The sequence below is a fragment of the Vanessa atalanta genome, chromosome 17 (genome assembly GCF_905147765.1).
Source record: "Vanessa atalanta chromosome 17, ilVanAtal1.2, whole genome shotgun sequence".
NCBI lineage: Eukaryota > Metazoa > Arthropoda > Insecta > Lepidoptera > Nymphalidae > Vanessa > Vanessa atalanta.
Window position 1 is genome coordinate 4,389,558 of NC_061887.1, and position 24,344 is coordinate 4,413,901.

The 24,344-nt window shown below is 30.5% G+C and overlaps 4 protein-coding genes across 5 annotated transcripts; 2 read left to right on the forward strand and 2 right to left on the reverse strand.

Annotated features, from left to right (window-relative positions):
• Positions 1-83: 83 nt before the first annotated feature.
• On the reverse strand, positions 84-5,447 carry LOC125070600. The gene is made up of 7 exons (XM_047680534.1): positions 5,170-5,447; positions 4,817-5,000; positions 4,552-4,739; positions 4,056-4,259; positions 3,688-3,978; positions 3,420-3,606; positions 84-3,284 (listed from the first exon to the last, which is right to left on the reverse strand). Exons 1-7 carry the CDS (start codon positions 5,300-5,302, stop codon positions 1,154-1,156), a joined length of 3,318 nt encoding a protein of 1,105 aa, XP_047536490.1. The 5' UTR covers positions 5,303-5,447; the 3' UTR covers positions 84-1,153.
• Positions 5,448-6,029: 582 nt separating this feature from the next.
• On the forward strand, positions 6,030-13,658 carry LOC125070523 (gamma-tubulin complex component 4). Of its 2 annotated transcripts, none has more exons than XM_047680423.1 (13): positions 6,030-6,046; positions 6,330-6,469; positions 6,538-6,670; positions 6,745-7,039; positions 7,231-7,411; positions 7,712-7,920; positions 8,152-8,278; positions 9,420-9,576; positions 9,906-10,046; positions 10,876-11,050; positions 11,461-11,659; positions 12,180-12,340; positions 13,110-13,658. In XM_047680423.1, the coding sequence occupies exons 2-13, from the start codon at positions 6,413-6,415 to the stop codon at positions 13,270-13,272; spliced, it is 1,998 nt and encodes a 665-aa protein (XP_047536379.1). In that variant the 5' UTR covers positions 6,030-6,046; positions 6,330-6,412; the 3' UTR covers positions 13,273-13,658. The 2 variants fall into 2 exon arrangements, with proteins under 2 accessions (XP_047536379.1, XP_047536378.1); XM_047680422.1 differs by having other exon boundaries at positions 6,039-6,079.
• A 51-nt stretch (positions 13,659-13,709) lies between these two features.
• Positions 13,710-16,533, reverse strand: LOC125070524 (protein arginine N-methyltransferase 6). Its single transcript, XM_047680424.1, has 6 exons — positions 16,381-16,533; positions 16,046-16,282; positions 15,776-15,969; positions 14,704-14,915; positions 14,230-14,452; positions 13,710-13,936 (listed from the first exon to the last, which is right to left on the reverse strand). Exons 1-6 carry the CDS (start codon positions 16,432-16,434, stop codon positions 13,732-13,734), a joined length of 1,125 nt encoding a protein of 374 aa, XP_047536380.1. The 5' UTR covers positions 16,435-16,533; the 3' UTR covers positions 13,710-13,731.
• Positions 16,534-16,835: 302 nt separating this feature from the next.
• Positions 16,836-24,069, forward strand: LOC125070575 (mitotic spindle assembly checkpoint protein MAD1). Its single transcript, XM_047680492.1, has 14 exons — positions 16,836-17,124; positions 17,204-17,376; positions 17,492-17,680; positions 17,912-18,070; positions 18,456-18,650; positions 19,350-19,532; positions 19,611-19,784; positions 20,204-20,346; positions 20,574-20,734; positions 20,912-21,045; positions 21,464-21,541; positions 21,986-22,092; positions 22,375-22,473; positions 22,729-24,069. Exons 1-14 carry the CDS (start codon positions 16,983-16,985, stop codon positions 22,943-22,945), a joined length of 2,154 nt encoding a protein of 717 aa, XP_047536448.1. The 5' UTR covers positions 16,836-16,982; the 3' UTR covers positions 22,946-24,069.
• Positions 24,070-24,344: the final 275 nt, after the last annotated feature.

A 24,344-nucleotide genomic window follows, 5' to 3' on the forward strand; every position in this document is an offset into this window, starting at 1 on the left:
TATTACAGTATAAATTTTATTATATACAAAAAAGCTACAAAATTTACAATACTGGCTGAAAATACAGTAAAAATAAAGGCACTTACATCACAGTTTATATTTTTTTGGAATGCATTTGCAAGTATACACTTAACAAAAATCGAAAAAAAATCATATCTAAAATCGGATTAGATTTCCATTTATCTTATTTAATTATTAAAAGATCTGAAATGATAAATCTCAGTGTCATAGGTAGATCTTAATAGCGAAATAATATTTTTCAACAGAACTTAGTATCACATATATCTATTTAAAGTATTAAGGTGATATAGCATTTACGAGTAGTTACGAAAGTAATATCTTCAAAATGTATATTGGTCGTTATAACTCACGTGTAAAAAGTTTCCGTGACAAACAATAGGAAAATTAGCATTCCTTAACATAAGAAAAATTCAAGATTTTAATAAGAATTAACTTCTTCTTTAAATGCTATTTCGTCTATCTTTCGCGAATATATTAATCACGAACAACAGAAATATATAAAAATACCTACAGTCACTTGTGTTAAATTCGTAAATGTAATGGCGACTATTATACTCTTTCCATATCCTAGCTTTACCAGAAAAATGTTGTATTCGAGTACTAACTGACTGAAATAATCTTAACTTTAAATATAACTGAAAGTTCTTACGATATTTCATTAAGTGAATTACATGACAAAATACGACAAAAATTGAGAGCAAAAAATAAAAGTAACAACGAAATATGGTTACTATTATAACAAAACTAGGTGAAATAACTAGTGTTTGAATTACCTATCAATATTTGTTCTTATTAAGCAACTTGATTTGTCGCTTGTAAATGTTATATTCTTAAATGCCTAATGACTGAAATCACTTTGCAAAACGTCAATCGTTATGTCAAATAATTGTTTTTTTATATATTTGCGTAATCGATCACGAAATTCAAAAGTACAACTATGAATCTTCAATAAATGGGAAACAATAGAATGACTACACTTAGGGTGAGATCTATGTTAATATTGACTTGATTTAAGTACAAAAATATTTTAAACTTAAATGCATCACAATGCAAAATTGTTACCATTCAATAAATCACTATTTAGTAGTTTATCATGTAGGAACTTATTAAAAAATTGGCTAAAGATCATTAATTACACCTTATGTCTTAACTTAGTATTAAATCTTGGTGGGCTAAGCACCTGTTTCATAAATAATGATCTCTTTTCCTTAATACTTTTTGACGGCACATTTGATAACATAGAACATATATTTTCATCACTTATTATAGTATTTGTTTGTTTTTGGGGACATGTTTCTGTTTGTTTGATACGATCAACAAATTGATTTCGAACATTCATGATATTAGAGTCAACCTGGTGGGCCACATTTTCAGAACAATGATATAAAATTTCCTCATCTGAATGTAAATTAGGCTTTGGTTCAAATCTTTCTCTTAAAATAGAAAACTTTCTCCTTGGTCTACCTCGAACATTTTTCTTTATATTTGATATCTTAGATGCTGTTGTATTAACTAAATTTGGTGGTGTTTCTTTTTGTATTAAAGATTGCAACGATGGTGTTTTTCGACTTAATGATATATCTTCCATTGATCCCATAGGTAATGAGTTATCTGTCACTAGTTGCCATAAAAAATCGATATCTTTATTTGAGAGATCGTGAATTGGCTGTTCGGATTTATTATTCAACTTTTTATTTTGAGTTTTCGTGCAAGTTGACTTTTGCCGCCGTGCAGTATTTTTATTTTGACTTTTACTTCTATCTAAGCTGGAAGTAGTAGACACTGGTAAAACATTCGAATCTTTTATATTTGACTCAAACTTCGTGCCATGCGATACATCTAAAATACAATCTTTTTCTGGCAAGGTTTCCATTTTATTACTTAAATCAAATTTGTAAGGTTCCTTCCATATGGCTTTTTTAAGACTCGTTTCTGTTTTGTCAGATGAATGAAACTGAGGAGAATCCCATTGATGCTCTCTCCTATGGTACAAGTTTCTTGGCGAATTAGTAACTGTAGCCTTTCTAATTTCATCTATAGTTGCAACAAGAGAACTTTCCGAATTCAATCTTTTTTTACATGACATGTCAATGTCACCTAAATCATCAAGTTCTTCTAAAATTGGTTCTAAATGATTAGGGTCTTTACTGCTATCTATCATGCAAGGCTTGGCTAGGAAAGTGTCATCATTAGAGTGGCACATGACTGTATTAGCATAATCTTCTTGGCTGCTTCTTTCAAATTTAACAAAGACATTAGAGTATGTGTGTGCCTTCTTAGGAAACGCAGGCGCAGATAATATGGCATTTTTTAATTCTTGTGATAGACAACTACTGATTTCAGAGCTACCTGATGTCAAAGTGTCCCTACTCCTGTCTCTAACAACACTACCATCATGCAACCAATTTTCTATGTCACAATATCCATTCCAAGATCTGAGACCCCAAGCTTCTCTTGCAATATTTACTGCACATATATTTTCATAATCATGAACTGATAGAATCTCTGTGGGTGTATCGAGGTCTCGTTTGGACTGAAGCAATTCACTAGATATACCATTTTTTATTTTATCTTTCTTTGTATACATTTCTTTGAGTATATCAAGTGCTATTCTTTGTATGTTTTCAATATCTGCATCTTGATTCCCTACTTTTATATTTTTTAATGCACTTAAACAAAGTTTCTGTACAATATTTTCATTAAATGTGTTTATATCTGAACTGTTTATATCACTAAAACTTAAATCTAAATCCATATCAATTGAATCTGATGAAGTTTTTTTATTAGTGCCATCAGTATCATGACTTATTTCTGAACTATCAGTCTTCATAATTTTAACGAAATCATCATTTACAATATTGCAATTCTCTAAGTTTAAATTAGTTAAGTCATCTCTTAATTCATCAGATGAGCAAATTCCGCGGCGTTTCTGTATATTTAAAGTACTGGAAGTAATCTCATCAATAGAACTTTCCAGGTTTTCAATTGATGATAACTTGAGATTCAGTTCTGTTGGTGAGCAAATTTTCTTTTTTGCTAATTTTGTATTTATTTGATTGTCTCTCTTTGAAGAAATTGATTGTGGTGTATTTTCAATTGAGTACAATTCTATGCTTGAAACATCCATACTTAAATTGCCCACCGGAGCTGATGTAAATGTCGGTGATCCGGATCTAGCAATCCAATGATCTAATAGGAATTTTTTATCAGCATTCTCACTGTCATTTTGTGGTAATTGTTGATTACTTGTAGTAGAATCACCTCTGTTAAAAATAATAAAGAAAAATATTAGCTAAAATCAGTTTCAAATCAAAAATCTACTTACTATTAAATTAAAGATCATTTTGTTTTCCTGTTAACAAGAAATATATATTTTATTAAAACAAAAAAAAATCTACCTTGTCTCATTGACTTTAGCACTTTTAAAAGATCTGACATGATTTAATCCATTATGTTTATTGTTTTTGCTTTCACAATTGGATGTTACAACTTTGTTATTTAGTTCAACATCATCTTGAGCATTCTTCCAAGGAATAGGCCCTTTTGAATGAAAGAATCTATAGTACAATATCATTGTTATCATACCTGAAAATGAAAAGAATTAATATATATTACCAAATCACACATTTCCCTTGGTATTGCATTCAATTATGTGTTAAAACATACCAACTAGTGTTCCAACAATTACACACACAGTCGCAGCAATAGACCATGATTTTTTCTGCTTTTCAGAATCAGATATCAGTACATACAAAAGTAAACTACCAAAATTCTGAGTAACTATTAATGTGTAAAACATTAAAAGGCGATACCTTGTGTGGCCCTCGCGTAAATTAATATAACAAAAACAATATACAAAACCCATGATGGAATTGTAAAATGTTTCCTCCAATTTATTTGGACAGAATGTTGTTTTCTGTGTTATGATCCAAAATGTCATTGCTGACCAATGTAAACCTAAAAATATAATTTTTTTTAAAAATATTTCATAACATGTATAACAAGAATTATTTATTCCAATCAAGTTATCTTACCTAACGGAATTAATGTCCATATTCCAAATATTATGGTAAACAATAAGATTCCAGCGATCCTACCCAATAATATACCAAAATGCCATGTTAGTTTTAAAATAATTGAACTCCATTTAAAATTATTGGTACTGAATGTTGTAATACTGTAAATATATGTTACACAACCCCATATCACAGACGCTATTGATGCTACTAAAGCAAACACTGAAAAAAAACAACAAAAATTACAATTTAAGTTTTACATCTAAAATATAAGTATATTTTTATTTAATAATTATTAATATGAAATAATAAATAAATAATTATATGTATACATGTATTTATTATGTTGAAAAACTTTCCATGATAAAGATGATTTTTTTTTTTTATTTAATAAATACTTAGTTCTTATTTCCTAATACTTTGAAATAAACAATTGCAACCTTTATCCTGTTGATTAAGAATTAAGCAGTAGTTAGGAATATGATAGTAAATATATTGGTAATAAATTATTTACCTTTTGTATGATAATTTTCATTTAACATAATAATAGAATATGTTTGTAATATAATTTGTGGTACAGTTCCTGTGAAAATATACAAAAAGTGCAACAGACTCAAATCATTTCGTTGACATATTAATTTTTGTGTTTTCATTGATTCTAAATTTTTGCAGGAAAATACTTTCTGTAGGAATATTATGTACCTGAAATAATAAAATGATGAATTAATTCTTGAATGTTATAAGTACAAAGAGAGTTGTTTATTTTTTGTATAATTTACCTTTCTAATAATCCAACTAGACAACAATGAGTAATCCAATGGCGAAGTTTTGATTCCTGATCGATAATAAACCATCTTAATGAAAAAATATTTATTAAAATATTTGGAGATAGTATGAATATCATTGTAGACAAAGCCCAATACAAATAGCCATCCTTACAATATTCTGCAAAAACTAGAATATCTGAAATGAAAAGTATAATTATTTTAAATGTAAGTTTAAGTTTTCATTTTGAAAGAAATAGAAACAATCGAAAGTTAATTACTACGAAAAGTGAAGCTCAAGAAAACTAGTTATTTAAATGACGAAATCTTTAAAACTATAATAAACTATTAACAAAAAGTATAAGCACCTGTTGTTAAATCTGCAAGTATGGACACGAGAGATATAAATACACTTAGAACGTTAAAAACACAATAATTTTCATCTTGAGTACAGACAATCTTTCTGTCTGTTGTGGTTCCAAGCCTACAAGCTTCTGCCATTGTAAAAAAATATGCACATAATGTAAATCAGTAAGTTTCGAATAGCCTTTCTTTGATGTAAATATCTATAAGCAATAAGCTCTCTCATATATATAATTTACAAAATTTATCTATGTCCGAATATATAAATCAATTCAACGGCGGCGCGGAGTAATAGACGCAGGCGCAGGACCGAGGTCACCGCACTCCATTCGCTTGTATCACAGATAAAGTACAGATTATTGTTAGGGCTTTAATAAAATGTGTATGGAAATATATAAGTTATATTATATTTATTAAAGTTTAGTCTAGTATTAGTTTATAAAATATTGAAATGTTTTACAAGTAAAATTAATTCATACTTAAATTTATGTTTGACTATCATGTGCCCCAACTCCGCATGGGTACAATTATGGCTTTACCTCTTATTGAATAATGAGACATAAATAAATATTATACAAACATTTCGGACTGACCGCTCGTCGACCGTCGACCGCTCACGCTCCACAAGAAAAACTGTATTTTCTAGATTTTCTTTTAAAATACAACTATAAATCATAGAAAATGCTCAAAATAATTATTATATTCATATTTATAAGAATACTATTAAGTGAAAAACATATTCTCTCTTTTCTTATAATTAAAATTAATGCATTGATTTAACAAAACAAACAAACAAAACATACCTCTTCTTATTTATTGTGTCAACTACAATTGACAACTTGACAACTGACATTCAGTAGCACTCTGTCATTTTTAAAAAACGTAAATATACAATTAAATTACTTAAAACTTGCGGTAACGTATTTAAACTTAAAAATTAACTTCTCCTTTTATTATTTCAATAACGTATAAAATAAATTTTTCGTTTTTAGAATTTATAATTAATCTCTATATTTTCAAATGTTAATAGAAGCACTCTGTCATTTTTAAAAAACGTAAATATACAATTAAATTACTTAAAACTTGCGGTAACGTATTTAAACTTAAAAATTAACTTCTCCTTTTATTATTTCAATAACGTATAAAATAAATTTTTCGTTTTCAGAATTTATAATTAATCTCTATATTTTCAAATGTTAATAGAAATTTAATAAAATAGGTATTTTTTTAATTCGAACTTATATAAAAATGATTCACGACGCACTGTTAGTTTTATGGGATTGCTCGCAAACCAATGCGCCACAGGTAATTACGTTTTTGATTTATTAAATAATAACAGAAAGCATTAACTTTAAACTGTTAAATATTTACAGCCTGCACCACTTACCTATGCAAATGAGGGAGATGCAGAAGTATACAACAGAATTTACGCCATTGCAAAGAGTCACCATAAAATTCAAAACTTTGTTATAGGAACTGCCTTTCATTCCAGAAAATCACAAACAGGTCCTTTTTAAACAGACTTTAATGGGTTTTACTTGTTTATAATAATAAATTAATTTGCTTTTTTTTATAATTAGCATCTGGACATAAATCCTATGGACTGTACGGACAAGCATTGAGTGAAGGCATTTCTGAAGTTTTACAGTCATATAAGAATACTTTAAAGGAAGTAGAAGAACTTGTTATAGGGAATCCAAATTACACATTATCTTTGTTGTACAGTTATGTTGAAAAGTTTCAAGGATTATTTAATACACTAAATAGAATTATAAGTACTATCAAAGAGAGAAGGCTGACAGGATGCCAGATTTTAAGCCTTATACATCAATTCATTTTAAATGGCAATAAAATGGTACATGAAGCTGTTATACAGTGCGTATGAAATAAGAAAATTCATATTCATATATAATTAATAAGATAAATGTTACTGACAATAAAAAAAATGGATTTATTATAAATTTTATATGAAGTTTACTAATAGAACCATTAAAACCAAAACATGTCTTGTTTCAATCGTATTCATAAGTCAGTTCAAACTAACCTTAATTATTATAATTTTTTAGGATATTTTGCTGCATTAACACAGTTTTTATTAATCAACTCTGTACATGGTTACTTTATGGTGAATTGAGAGACCCATACCAAGAATTCTTTGTGTACCAGGTGAAGAAAAATGATACCTCAGACACATTTATTTCCACTCCATCATCAACAACTACTTGTGATAAATCACTTGTGTCAACGGTAATTATAAAATTTAAAAAATATATTTTATTTCATTACAAGGTATCATTCATACAATATGTTTTAATATATATTTGTAACCTTCTGTAGTTCCAAATCTTAATGGTTAAATAAATTACAATTACCAAGTATAGAAAATTTTATTTTTTATAGAAATTAAAACAGGAATAAAAGTATTTCAATAATACAAACCAACCAAGACCTCATTTTACTTATCAGACAGAAATTTCTCCCCTGATCAGTTTATGCTTTTTCATTTTTCATGATCTCAATGAAAAATAATGACAATTATTATTGCAGCTACAGCAAACACCTTTGGATTGTGGGTACAATCTAAACCCAAACATGATACCATATTTTATACCACTTTCCTTGGCGCAGGAAATATTATTCATTGGTAAAACTGTCATTCTATTTGGCTTCGATCCTAAGAAAGTTAAGAAAAACAATAGTTTTACCATTAACAGACCAATGCTAACTTTGCAGAAGATTGATGCAGATTCAAGAAGGTATTATGTACATTTTGTTTTCATAATAAGTTTGCATGAAAAAAAATAACAGGAACAGTGGCAACATGTTATTGTCCCACTGCTAGGCTAAGGCCTCCTCTCACTTTTGGGGTGTACTTATGGAAGTAATTTCAGCATGTTCAACATGCTCCAAATTTATTTGAGTTACAAGTTTCTTCAGATTATGTGTCTTTGCATGAGTATATTTAAATAGTTCTGTTCATTTTACAGATTTACAATTTGGGAAGAGAAGGAAGCAGAATTTCATGAAAAATTGCAAAAACTTAAAACTATTGAAGTATTTGAAGCGTATAACTTGAGGGGTGTGGTGAGAGAGATAAAAGAGTGTGTCACAAAGGTAGGATTTTTCAGTATATTTGTTAAGCACAGATACAAATAGTACTTACCAATATGTTATTAATATCACACATTAAAACTGTATGTAACATACGTGTTAGTACCTGTTTAATTATAATAAAATATAATTCATCAAAATGGTTTATTTTGTGCCAGACTTTATAAACCAAATATGAGATTCGGGACCTGCATAATGTACCTGCTATCATAGTGGGCACATACCCACAAATATAGACTATTTTAGGTTAAATTTCAGTGAATAGTATAAAGAGTGAGTAAGAAATATTGGCATTAAATCTAGTCACGACAGGACATATCACTGAAGACTAATAGAGAGAAGAAATAATACAATAATATATACAAGTTAAATCCAAATCTTAAAACATTATAAGAAGTTGTAAATATTGTATACAGAGAACATTGTGTAAATATTGTATATATATTGTATATATATAAATAAATCGAAAGATAGCAGGCCGATGCTCGCACGTAACTCACCCAAAAAGCCGTGCTAAAAATGAATGCAAAACACAAGCATTAAAAGATTTGCGTTATTGAAGATTTTTTTAAAAAAAACATACACAATACGCATTTCGATTTCACCTTCCTGCTTATTGCTTATTCCAGAGTCCTCTAACTCCAACAGGGTACAACGTCATTCATATATATTATATATATCATACAAGTACTATCGAACGACATGTCTATGAAAAAAATATATCTGAAACTACAATATACATACATACTGGAGACTCGTAATATATGACATAAAATTTCTGAAAACACCAGCTAAAAAAAGCTTCAATATCGATCGAAAATCAATCCAATAGGTAATTCATCAACAATGGAATCAATAGAAAAATGGATTGAGCTACAGCTCATTTCGTTTTACAATGTTTGTCAAACTGAAATTCTATAATATTAAATATATTATGGAATTTCAGTTTTATTGATCAATATTTGTCAAACTATGACTTGGTAACGTTACATTCAGAAAGCACGTAGTCGTTGGTATGGCACCTGATCTCTCTCGTGTTCGTGGTTGCCCATATCGTGAAAAGTCAAGCGCAGATGCGCTGGCTGCTGTGACCAAAATTGGGTCAAGCAACAATTGCTATGAATTAAATATTTATTTATTTCAGCACTTATGGACTGTAGCAGTCGAGGAAGCACATTTATTACACGAACTTCGTCTCATGAAGGACTTTTATCTCATCGGTCGTGGAGAACTATTTTTGGAATTACTACGTCTCACGGCGCCTATGCTCGACAGGCCCACTACCAGAAATTCTACCAGAGGTTAACTAACTTCTTTATTATTTAACTAAACAATAAACCGTCTATATAATAAACAACGATAAAACCAATTTTCCTCCCATCAGCAATAATTATTATTGGTAGAATCTCGACGCTTCATGATTTGGGATTGAGAATCGTTGCCTACCCAAAATATGAGCATATATATGAACATTCTTCGATAAATAAACTAATTACTTTATTTAATTAATAAGTATCAACAATTACTAGGTGTTATTGTAACAAATATTTACAGAGTCTATCTGTGCTTTTGTTCAGAGTCAAATCAATCCATAAAGTCAAAAAATTTAATCCCAAAATATTAATTACAGATATGAACCATGCGTTTCAATTAGCGGCTCGAGCTGTGTTCCTGAGCAATAGTGTCGATATAGAAAAGTTTAGCTTCGAACTACCTTACGTCAAACCTAATATTTCTGTGAATTCTTCCGTTGAGGATGATAGCAGCACAGGTTTGTTTTATATTTTTATTTATGTGATCTTGTTTAGGCCTCTTTTATTTTACTTAATTTGAGCTGAAAATCTACTTAAAATATTCCAAATAATAAGAAGTGTAGAAGTAGTTTTTAGATATAGTTGTCGAAGTAAAAGATGGGTCGAAATACTAATCAATTTTTAAGTTATAGTATGATATGAATACAGTAGCGTCCAAATATAATAAACAATATTAATGTTTTTAAGGTAATTGTTATAGATTTTAAATAATATTTCGATGACCCTCATTTCATATGAATATGGAAACAGATTATTTTTCTAAGGTGATCGATTAAATAAACATTTTTTTTAAGATGAAATTTTTTGTTTATTAAAACAGAAAATTTCATCTTATGCCTTGGACGTCATAATTATCTGCTATATTGTATATTAGTAGAAACCGCAAAGCTGTTCGAGCGCAATTGAGTAACATTATCATAGCAAAGAATATAGTCACTATCTTACTTGGTAGTGTGGTTTTGTATAAGCCTGCCTGGGTGGATACCACCCATTCATCGGGTATGAAACCGCTAAACAGCAATAATTAATTAGTATACTAGTGTTCTGAAACGAATGCTGAGCGACCCAACATGTACGTCAAGAGACATTTTAGTTACCAAGGCATATTGGCGATATAAGGAATAGATAATATTTCTTACTGCAATATCTATGGGTGGTGGTGACCACTTACCGCCTCACTATTATTTATATATATCTATTAAATATTTTTTGCCACACTAGTAAGCCATAGAAACTGTACTCGACAGTACTCTTAACTAAAAGGAATTTACATTTTTTTGTCATCAGTCGCCGATGGGTGGTCGAGTATAATTTTAAAATATGACTTCAAATGGCCCCTTCATCTACTTTTTGCACCGGAGGTCCTGGCGCGGTACAACGACATGTTCAGACTTTTGCTGAGAATAAAGAAGACTCAACACGATCTGCATGCGCTCTGGAAGACTTATAAGCAATCTCCTAGGTCACATATTTATCTTCTTTTTGTATTGAAACATTTTCCTTTGCTGTTCAAATATACTTCTTGGTTATGATCACCTTAATATTATTTAAATAGGCTATTTGATAATTCCTTAAGGGCGCATTTTCATTGGTCGATAAGGCCCGCATTCGGGGTGCGGGAGATTTCTATAACGCATATATAAATATCAATATATGAATGCGGATATCACCCGCACACGTTTAATCGACCAGTGGATTTCATTGGTTGTTAGCTCGCATGCTCCCCGCAATCGGGCTAACTACCGACTTATCGACCAATGAAAATGCGCCTTAACGCATATTGCTCTTTCTACATCTGAATAGAAACCTTTATTAGGTAATTCTTATAACCCACACTTGGACTGATGTGTTAACTTATTAAAATATTTTTAGGTTCACAATGTGTCAATTGCATAACAAATTGATGTTTCTAATGGACAATCTTCAACATTACCTTCAAGCTGATGTGTTGGAAACTAATTTCTCTCGTCTCATGGAAGCCGTCAACAAAACTAATGATTTTGAGAAATTGAAGAAAGCACATGCCACTTTTCTGGCGGATATATTAAGTCAATCTTTCTTAACCGTAACAGTGAGTAAATATGTTGGTACATTATTTAACATAATATATATAGCTTACTAAAGTCAAAGAATTAGCTCGCTGAAGTGGGCTGTTGTCATGTCTCTAGGCGCCTTGATTGCCAATAGAGCCGACACGTGAAGACCACGCTTAGGCAAACATAGTGTAGGACGTCCTGTGGCGAGGTGGTCGGATAAATATAAAAGATAATAAAAAAGGTGGGATAAATGCGGGCTATTCAAAATCGGGATGGTTGGCGTTCTATACGGGAGGCATTCGTGCAGCAATAGACGGCAAAAGGTTGAAAAAAATATATAGCTGAAGAACCATATAAACCGTCTTAGGAAAATCTGCATGTGTCGGATGAGAATCCCTCACTTGTGTATCCACCAATCCGTGGAGCAGTATGGTGGAATAACTTGGAAGTTTTCTTCCAAAGAGGTGGTAACAGTACAGCAGAAGGGTCGTGTTATTTAAATAAAATCTGGTAGAATGTATTTAGGATGTTACTATTGTAATTATTTAATTTCAGTCTGGTGACAATGATTCTGGCGATACACTCGACTCAATAAACAACCCGGTATTCTGTAATATAATGGAACTGCTTAAACTCTGTCATTCGTTCTGCGGCATGAGTGAGTTTGCCTCCGATAAGGAAGCCGAAGATTATTACATACGTGGATATTCAGATCGGTAATATTGAATTTTTAATAGTAATTCAGATTAAACATAATTCAAAACATTTTTATGATAGATTTAGAACAAATTGAATGAATGTTTTACTTTTTTACTTGGTTCAGTTCGTTGGCTTTTGGACGGGCGTGTAGATAAGCTAATTCCATTTATAAAGGGCATATAAGAATTAAAACCACAACCATGTCCTTATATATAAAAATGAATCCTATTTTAACTTGGTCACGCCATCACCTGAAAACGACTTTACCGATTTCATTTATAATTTTTTTAGAAGTTTTCAAATATTTTATTTCTAAGGTTCCGACCGAAAGAAAAATGCGCAAAAATTGTTTTTTTTTTTAGAAAACTTAAGAGAATTTATGGCCTATAGCAGTCCACGCGGGTTTTCTAACAGACTGTGAGCCAATAAAAATAGATAAAACTGCACCAGTGTGATGGCAGGGCGCGTCGCTAGCCCCTTATATATTCCAATCATGGCCCTTGAAACCCCCTCCATCATTATCTCTGAATACTACCAAACTTAAAATTATGAAAAACCTAAAAGAAAATCCAATGTTTATATTATTTATTGGAACTGAAATAGTATGGCCTGGCAATCGACCGTTTTTATGACCTGTTTTATTTATTTAACTTTTTTTAAATCCCTCTGCTCTTCCATTCATACCGTTATATGCAATATCAACATATAATAAAAAAAATGCCAAGCTGTTTTTTGTACTTTTATATTTATAGCAGCTACAAATTAAATATTGTACTTCTGTTCCAGATTTAATAAATTAGTTAAGCAATTGATGCAGCTTCTAGTGTCATTGCGAGATCGTCCATGTGGCGTTTATTTAGCAAGGCTTCTGATGCGACTGGACTATAACCGCTGGCTCAGTGGAGAAGCTCAGCTTACTCAGTCTGTTACTAATATGCTACGGTACTAGTGATAAAAAGGCTAGACATTTTCACTTGAATTAATGTTTAGTCTGCAAAACATATTTATCTACGGCTGTTACTAACTATAATACCAGTATGAAAATTTACTTGGAGGTAGGGCTTTGTGCAAGCCCTTCTGGGTAGATATCACCCACTCATCATATATTTTACCGCCCAGCAACAATAGAGAGTATTGTTGTATTTCAGTTCTGGTATAAAAGGAGAGTGAGACAGTGTAACTACAGGCACAAGAGACATACATTTGTAGTTCCCAGGATTAGTCGCGCATTGGTGACGTAAGAAAGGTTAAAATTGCTTACGGAACCAATGTCTATGCGTAGTTTTGACCACTTTCATTCTGGTGACCCATTTGCATGTGCACCTACATACTATTTATTTAATAAAAAAAATGTTTTAACTATTTTTGAAAACTTTAATAATAAAATATTAAAAATAAAAAACTGTGTTCATTTGTCACTGCAGTCATCATCATCATCATCAATGTTATCATCTTCTAATATATTGGAATTTGTATTTTCCTTTTGGCTCAATGCATGTTCAGCATGTTGGAGCATAACAGCCTTCATAAGGATACACTTTGTCATGTGACAAGTACATGGCACTGGATGTTCCACCTCCTCTGGATCTAGTAATGTTAGCTGAAGGTTGTATCTGCAAGTTTTTTTATTATATATTTTTAAATATACAAGGTTAGAATAACTACTATGATTTTGACCAAACAGATAATTTATTATTTCTTTCATATCCCATTATAGAATTTAATTAACTGCCTTAATTTATTCTTGCAAATAGGAATATAAAAATACTCCATAACAACTTATACTATTCTCATGCATAAATTTCGCACTATTTTTCTTTGAAAAACTTGGATGAAAAACATGTATGGTGGAAATATGCATAAGAACATATTAAAAATATCACTAATATTGAATTAATAAAATTACCGTCTTGCGTTAAATTGATCTCTCTTCATATCCAATTGAAATGAAATAGGTTCCTGTTCCTCTACATTCTGCTCTTCAGGTAAAAGTATAACTGTTTGTTTCCAATGTGTCAGGGGACTGTCTGGTCCGGTTTTTAGTATTATTCTACCATTATTTGATAATTCAGGGAAATTGCATTCAAACCAGACACATATGCCTTGATATTGTCCACTTTTAATTGCCCCTAAATGATAATGTTTAAAGGTTACAGGCATTTATTAAAATAAAACTTAAGTCAGGACCATCTAATGTTATCTTAATTCCTATATATACGAATGAATTATGTACCTATTATAGTAACAAAAATACTGTTTCTGGATAAAGTGGTAATATACATATACTTCAAATTGCTGGTTTAGTGGCTAGGCATTTCACTAAATGCTAGTTAGCTGGGACATATCATTGTGTATTATAAAAATCTCTTTAGATACAAACCCACAACATGTTGAATGCTATAAGAGTCAAGATCCTTAGGAGTATCTTCCCGTAAATTAATCCAAGCTATAGCAACCTCGTTACCAAGGAGGTCCTCTTTTTTAATTTGCATTATCTCAGGTTTATCACTTTTACTTGATCTTAGGTGTTTGGAAAACATTGATAATGAAACACCGTGGAAGTTTTTCCATTTGTTGTATAAATCAGGGACACTGTTAAAATGTAAATATATATAATGTGCACAATCAGAATCAGATCTGATCTTTTGGAACTAAGAACAATTAAGTCTGGTAGGTACCACTTGCATTAGTTATTTGTTTGATTTCATAGATTTTTGCCAGTGACATGTTACTGTGTTATTTTAGAGATTTATTGATATACAAATATTTTAGTGATAAAATTATTATTAGATTATAATAATAAGTAAAAATTTAGAACTTAATCTGTACAATAACTACACAAATATCTATATAGAAATAATATGCTGAAATCTTGTTAACCTGTTGGTTTGGTCAGAGATGGTGTGATGGTACAACTTTTTCAGAAATTTACTCCTTTGATTGAAACATTTTATTTTTTATATACTTTGACAAACTTCCACGCCAATTTGATAATGTATGGACTATAAATATGTAATGACATATTACTACTTTTAGTGAATAAGGTTAAAAATTAACTTGTAATAAACTGTAATTGAAAAAGTCATATTTTACTCTATATATGTATATATTATTTTCAAAGTTATTTTATAAGTTACCATGAAAATATAAGAAGAGAAAACCAGAAGTAATCATTTATTGTAATAATCCTTTTTCCGTGTGCTTCAAAGGGATTATATTAAAATACAACTTGTTTAATTTAAGAAGATAATATAGATGATTTATAATTGAAACGAGAAGTATAAAAATTGAATATATTTTTTTTAAACTATTCAAAAAATATCAGCACATATACTGTACATAAACTTCATTTCACACAATTCATATAATGTGTAAAGTTTGCAATATTAATGAGATCCAGTTTATATTGTTCAAAATAATTAACTAAATTACTTATTTATTTAAAATCTCACCTACTTGGAGCTACATAGATAATAGCACTTTCTGGAAACATTTCACCATCAGGTTTGAGGAATTTATCTCTGGCTGCAAGTACCGAATCTAACATTCCCTCATGGAGTAGATAGAAGCCCATCCACTCTGACACAATTGCATCAACCTTGATATCTCCTGGCAAAACTATGTCTTCTACTTTACCATGCAGGACCTGTAGTATAATCAACAATTTATTAAGATATAAAATTACTGTTAATGTACATTGTTTAAAATATTTGATTGAGTACCTCTATTATTTCTTCAAAATTGTTTTCCTTGACTATTTCCTTAGCCAAATTTGCCATATTGCTAGCCTCAACGGCATAGACTTTCCTAGCACCAGCTTGGGCACAAAATATTGAGAGAATACCTGTGCCACAACCAACGTCCATTACTACTTTATCCTTAAAATATGATTTGTTTTCTAAAATAGCCTTTCTATAAGCATCAGTTCTAGGGTCATCCTCCAACATAAGCTTATGTATCTAAAAAAAAATTATAACACATACAATAAAAGCTGCAGAACAAACACAAACTTACTAATTGAGAGTTGTTATTTTAATTATAGGTTATAATTTTATACCTCTAAATCTTCATAACTAGTAAAATATTTATCGTGTGAAATGTCCATTTCCATTTTGGTATTTTTATTTTTTAAATGAAAAAATAATTTTTCGTTTCCTAGATAAAATACTACAATTACAATTTACAAACAGGCGGGTACCATACTTTTTAAATCAACAAACATTATAATTTAAACGTCATGTGTCAAACGTCATCTTCGCCGGTATGTATAATATCTATGCCACAGTTAGTAACCCAATCCCTTAATCGTAAGGAAAGTGACCAAAACGAAGTTTATATATATAGATATATCGTTTATATTATAAACTATAAAGTTAGAATTTAACCTATAAAGTTATAATATAAACTTTATATGACTAAGGACAACTTACAGTCCACAGAGTATTTACCTTTTCTTTTAGTGTCTATGATAATTAATGCAACTCTGTCTGCTGTCACTTTGCTTTCTGCTTCTGCTACAACTTCAAGATAAACTTGTAAATGTGATTTGTGAACAAGTTTCGATTTTCACCTTTTAGGCATGCAGAAATATTATTTCTGCTAATTATTATTATGAGTGATCAGTGTTTCAAGTAAACATTAGTACGTTTTATTTTGAAAATGGCTAAAGAAGGAGATATGTCTTTGCTTAACGATGTATTGGAGCCGTTTAGGCGGGTTATAAACACCGATCCGCCAAAAGACAAATTGTCGGCGTCTACGAAATTAAATTTTTCTGATAGTAATCAATCAATAAAAGAAGGTATTATATCATGTTATTCCTAATCTAAATTGCTAGATTCGATAATTCCTATGTTGATTGTTTAAACTTTTTTGTTTAGATACACCTAATTTACATTCGCTGGGAAAAAGAAAATCCGTCTTAAATATGAGCTCTCCAGATACTCCTGAAAAGCGTATGCGTTCTGATTCTACCTCTAATACGGTATCAGCACCACCTTCACCATGGGAAGCAAAACGCCTTAAAATTGACATAATTGCAGCTAAAGCTCAGGTAATATTAAATTTCAAAAATTAAACTTGTGACAACCACCATCTTTTTCTATATTTGTTTCGTTAATAAAGTATAAAGTTTTTTAAAGAAATCAATATATATTTATTCACAACAGATTGCAAAGCTGGAAGCCCGCGTCAATCATCAACATACAATTCGGAAAGAAATGCAAATACTGTTTGAGGAGGAAAAGACATCGCTCACTGAACAACATAAAAGAGATCAGCGAGCTGTCTCTGAAATGGAGGAAAGATTACAGTTAATTAGGAGAAGGGAACAAGAATTAAAGGATGAGTATAATGAGGTATTTATACTTATTCTTCTCTACCTTAATGTACTTGATTCATATTGTTAGACTTATTGAAATGGCTTATAACATTTTATTAAACAGAGCTATGCACCAAACATTAAGAAAACAAGAATATTGCAATACATAATTCAACAAGATGACAATAGTTAGTAATAATAGTTCTTAATAGTCAATATTATATGTGTTCGTAAGCATATTTACAATGAGTTAGTAAACATTTTTCAGGCAATTAAACAGCATATGGAAAAGAAAACCAAATGGGATAAAGAGAAGAATGAGCTTCAAAAGCAAATAGCTGAATTGAAAGATAAATTATTAGAATCCAATGTGAGTAGTAAAGATCAAATATCGGAAATGAAGAAAGATATGGATGAGTTACTCCAGGTGAGGTTATAAATTATCTGACTGTCTCATATTCTGTATGTTATATATTATTTTTTACTATTTAGTATATAATTTTACATATCAAGCTTTAGCACAGTGTATTTTAACAATGGGCTTTAATTTCAATTGGCTGTCTGAAACATTTTTTAAATATTTTTATTTAAAAAAAAAATCATAAAGTAATATATAGTAAATGCATTGTTAAATGTTCTAAGCTTCATCACTTGATAGATGAATTCATCTATGATGTGATTGTTAATGAATTAGTTAATACTTGTTATACAACATTAATAATTTTCTTTTACATATATTGACAACTAGTTTTTAACAATCAGTTATGATGTTGAGGATTAATTATTTTCATGGTGATATTATTTTTAATTAGGCTTTAGAAGGTGCACAGCAAGAGGTGGAAATGCTCAAAAAAGAGGTAGCAAGGCAAACATCCAGAGCTGAACAATGTACAACACTACGGACACAGGTAGAAAAACAAACATTTGAGCTACAACAAGTTACAAGCAAGCTAAAGGAGATAGAGTATGAAAGAGATTCATATAAAGACTGGCAGCAACAGGCAAAAGTAAGTTAGGAAAAAGTTACAGGAAATAAATGATGTTATGTTTTGTAGTATTATATTAGTAGTATGTTGAGTAGTCTGCAATGAATATTAACTTATATTGTTATTTTAAAATTAATTTTAAATAGAAAATTGTATTAGTTTAAAAAAGTTATATCTTTGTTCATAGTCATAATTTATTTATTTAAAAAGGTATGTTACGAATATATCAATATACATATTTCACACTATATATGAAAACATAGACTTTGTAACATTCACTGATATGTATATCAATTAAAATTATACAATATAGAAAAGAAATAAATTAATCATATTAATAAATCTTGCTTAAAGCTGCTTAAATAAGGTTATAATTTTTAGTATTTTTTTCAAAGTGTCTTCCAAAAAGGGCCATTTGATGTAATAAGCTGTGCGTAAGTGATAGATGTCACACACTTTTAGTCAAGCCAATTTTGGAAACCCATCAAACTATAATGAAATTGTTCCAAATCCATAAAATTATAATGTCAAAAACACTTGAGTAAAGATTGTAAACAACGGTCCAAAAAAAAATAACAATTTTTGTAGCATTGATTTGATAGCAAGGCACAAAAAATATGTATTATGTAATTTGCTACATATATAATAGAACAGGTGGTAACAATTCCACCAGTTTACACACAGATTTATCATTTTTTTCATATTGCTATTCTATTTTAGACGGCACAAAAACGTTTAACAAATATGGCAGAACTAGAAAAAGAAGTGGTACGCCTAAGAGCAGCAGAACGGAATCTTCGTGATGCTGTCTGCAATAAGCTTTTGCTTGAAGAACAGGTGAATCTACTCACTACGAAGGTCGAGACTTTACAGCCGATGCAGCAGCAGTTACACGAGGCAACAGTGAGTAAAACATAAGAACAAAAAAACTAAAATTATTGTGTATGTACGTAACAGATGAAACACAATAACTTTTTTCAGGTAAAAATAGCTGCTTTAGAATCATCACTGGAAGAATGGACGACTGCAGCAAGAAATCACGGTATTGAAACATCTCGAGCACTGTCTTCTGCTCTGGATTCAGCCCTAAGCAGTCAGCTAAATGCAGTTGCAGGATGCTCTGAGGCACAGTCGATCCTTGCACAGCATACTGAGGTAAATAAAAATGATGAAAAGGGGTCTTACACCTTTTTGATGATTGACTTTAATTTAACAAACATTTGATTGAATTTAACAAACATATGTTGTTATTTTGTGTGGATTTATGCACATGATTTTGCGTCAAATATGTGTTAAATAAAGCATAATATGTAGTTAGTGGAAGTGAACATAAAATTTACTAAACCATTCATCAACATGTCCAAAAAAATGTTGTATAACTGAAAAAGAGGTAACTATGCATTTCACTACAGATTAAAAAATATATTCAAAAGAGCTTTTATGAGCCTATTTGAATTATTTATTTTTACCGATACCGGTTCCACCAACTCACATTAGAGCTGCATGATATATCTTTCAAAGTTTTTTTTCATCATGGTAGGCAAAATAATACTCGTATATATTTATGATTATAGGAACTAGCGACACTTAAATTTGAGCGCGACAAGATCAACACTAAGCTCAATGATTTGCAAATTGTGCGCAAGAACCAAGAGAGTCTCATACATCGGTTGCAGAAAAGACTATTATTGGTCACGAGAGAACGAGATAGCTATAGGTAAATATAAATAAAAATAGTCGCTAGCTTAATCACCATATTTTTTAAAATTCAATTTCATTGTTAGTTTACTTTATGTATATAATACACCTACCTATAAATACATTTTTATTTTTGAAATTCTTAATTTTTTCTATAAAGTATAGTCTGGTATCGATACTGCAGCTTATAACTTGTGCAGTGCTTTTGTGATGAGTAATGAAATCTAAGTCACCCGTGGCCCGCAGACAGCAGCTGGACAGCTACGAGCGCGAGCTGACGGTGTCGCTGAGCGGCGAGGGCGCGGGCGGCGCGGCGCTGCTGGCGGCGCGCGTGGAGCAGCTGGAGAAGGCGCTGCAGGCCTACCGCGACCTGCTGGCGCACCACGACCACGAGCCCGCCGCCAAGGGTATGTGTCGACGTCCCTCCGCAACAAAGGCCTATCTATTGTCAAAAATGTTTTCTAAATCGAACTCTTTCACCGAAAAGTTTCTTGTAAGAAATTTTCAAATTGTTGTCTCATTGATGATGTCTCATTGAATAACAATTTATCACCGTATTATTCTAAACATGTATACTTTTGTAGCATTAGAGAGCGCACGCGCTGAAATAAATAAATACCGTGACGAGGCGGAAGCGGCGAAACGAGATGTCATAAAGCTGCGAGCTCAGCGGGACCAGTTACAAGCTCATTTGGAAAAGCTTGCCGCACCTACTAAAGTGAGTACACTTTTTTTATAATCATCATTCTGTTCTCCCTATTCCTGTTTAATGATTGGAAGAGTTGAAGGTCCACTTAAAATTACTATAATATACTCTACAATACTTTTGGATTTCAATAACAGATGACATAGATTTATTCTTTCCTGAACAACTTTATTTGTTATATTGGAAAGTGAGGATGTTTACAATTTAGTATTGGCAAAAAGCAGACCTTATTATTTATAGTACAAACTTTATTCCAATATCACCGGAAGTATATATTAAAAGGTTTGTTAAAGTTGTCATAGTCCAGATTTGCTTATAGCCCTGCTATATAGGCAGTTTGTCTATTTCTTCTTCAATTGGAATTTTTGTAAACGCATGAAAAGTAGGCTTATTAATTCATAGTTTTTATTGTGTTTTGAACTTTTTACAGGTCCTTCATTTAGCTGATAATCCAGCAGCAGCTGCCCACAAGCAGATGCAAGTAGATTTGGAATCGGCACAGGAAGAGGTAAGGATAAAAATATATACAATCATATATAATTTTGTCAATTATGTTTTTTTTTGCTTCTTTAACTTTTATTATATTATTTACATTAATGTGTTTTTTTTTTTTTAAATTCAAAGAGTCTTGATGTTTTGCTTAACATGTTTACTACCAAAAAAATTAAAAATTAAAATCTCTCTTCGTACTTTTTGTTCTCATTTATGTTCATTCTTATAACATTTGAATAAAAAAACCGTTTCACACAAACTAATGAAATTGTGTTTCCTTACGAAAACACAGGAGTCTGAGCGGATCATAGTGAGTATTCGAAAATATTACATATTATGACAACATATGGTTATAAAAATATACACATGGCTATATTCAAACATGTTAATATATTTGTTATATAGTGCTCTTTATACATAATATTTTTTAAGCGAATGTATATATTTTCTTCAATATTAGATTAAAAAGCTGAAGACTGCACTTCGCGAAGGTGGATCTCGCGCTTGTCCTGAAGAAATGCAACAATTAAAAACTCAACTAGAAAATAGTCGAATTAAATTGCAGAGGTACTATTAATATAATAATAATGTAGAATTTTCATCTAAATCTCTTAGCATCTTCTTTTGATTTAAATTGAAGCGGGAGAATTCTTTATTTAGCGTTTTTTGTGATTTTTAAGAGAGAAAATAATTATGTAAAATAATATTCTGTTTAAATATCGATTAACTAATAAAATTAATTAGGCAAATAATTTCACAATTTAAAAAATAATTTCTTTTTATATTAATTTAATTTATATGTCCTTATATATTTTCGTAGAAGTAATGTGTGAATAAATACATTTTCAGAATGAAAGAAGAATTTACTTCTTCTGCTCAAGAATACCGAGATGTATGTTACATGCTTCTGGGTTATAAAATAGATAGGACCGGTCATAAGAATTATAGGTAAGTTTTTAAACTAATATCTAATCACAAAGTAAAATTCTGTAAATGTCTTTTGGACAAAAGAAGTGGTCTGTTTAATTGTATTGGTAACACTGAATAAAAATTTTTTTTTCTGTTAAAGAAGACTTTTTGGGATTTTATTTCACCACTATTTACTACATTATACTTTACACTTTTATCCAAGACAAAATATCCAAGGGAGCGAAGAGTGTAAAATGTAGAAATAATATTTATGTAATGTGCTTTATGTTTCAGGATATCAAATATGTATGCTGAATCATCAGATGAATACCTAACATTTACCCTATGCGATGACGGTATAGAAATGGTACATACCGAATATTCTGCATCATTGGGTGAGCTGGTGGAACTGCATCTACATCATCACCGTTCCATACCACTGTTTCTCAGTGCCTTGACGATGGAATTGTTCACCCGGACCACTATGCAACAAGAAGTTCAGGAGTGTTAAGTGAATGGTGAAAGACAATGTGTACAAGAAAAGTATTTTTGACTTAACTGATGTATAGTGCTGACTAGTGAAATTGAATTGTGTGATTTTGGGGCTTAAAAAAGTGGTTGTGGATCATGCTTCCTGTCTCTATGTGTTACAACGAGGCATAAAGCTGATTGCTTACATATATAGTTTCATAATAGAATAAAATTTCAATAAAAGCAAGTTTCATTCATTATCTTCATAATCTAAATGAAGTATGTATGTGCAAATCGACCTGTAAATATGCTGTAATGATTTTTTTAAAACACCATCTATGTATCTGTAATATTGTATACGAAAGCATATCTTAATTGCACAAATAATCTCAAGAACAGGCATCACATAGTCTACTTTAAATAAAATTTCAAAATATTTATGTTATAAATAATGTATCATTTTGATCTTATATTAACAGTAAAATTTTCTTTTAAACTATGTGCAGGGAGCCAATTCTATTAACAAATTGTCACTTTATTGCTTGAAACAATTGTTGCCGTTTAGTTGTTTTTCTATTTTAATAACACAACAATCTCGTAGCTCGGTCGGAATAACCACAGGAATAAATTGTAACTGTTATAAATTAGTAGAATTCTGGTCTGGGATTTTGGATGATTATGGATAATTAAAAGTGCTTGCATTAAATTTGAACATATAATCTATGGTTAATTATCATGTTTATCTTTTTTTATCCACCGAGCCACTTTAAAGCATATTCCAGTAGTTCCTAGTATAAACTAAAATTATACAATAATTTACATTATATGGTAACAATACACATTAAAGAAATAAGTAAAATGTAGGTCATAATCTCATATTCCTTTTTATATTGTGAGTATGTTTTTATTTTTGTATGTTTAAATAATACTTGGTGTTAATATTCATGTTCTCTATATAAAGCTGGAATACGTTAATTCTATAGAACAATTATAATTTAAATGTGGCTGAAATTTGACTGGATATAAGTATGTTTTTCAAACATTGAAAATTAAACTATTGAATAAATGTATAGATACAATTTAATTCCACTATAAGTAAAATATATGATGACACAATGTAAGAATTTTTTATTTATTTATATAGTTAAAATAAAAAAGCCGATTATATAAAATGTGGTGAGACTTCTGAGTTAATTGCCAATTAATCGTCAATTTGGTCTAGAGTTTATTCTGCTGAGATTTTTGGGTTAATTAAGGCCCATCAATTGGTAGTTCTAGCGCCTATGCAGTTCTAATGTAAATGATTATTCTTAAACTCTTTCATACATAGTAATGACCTCGTAGCTGTCCTAGAGGCAGGGGAGGATTTGATATATTTGCTGCCTTAGGCTTATTGAAGATATTCCCAGAAGCTTTTACGAATAGGAATCTCTATGGTT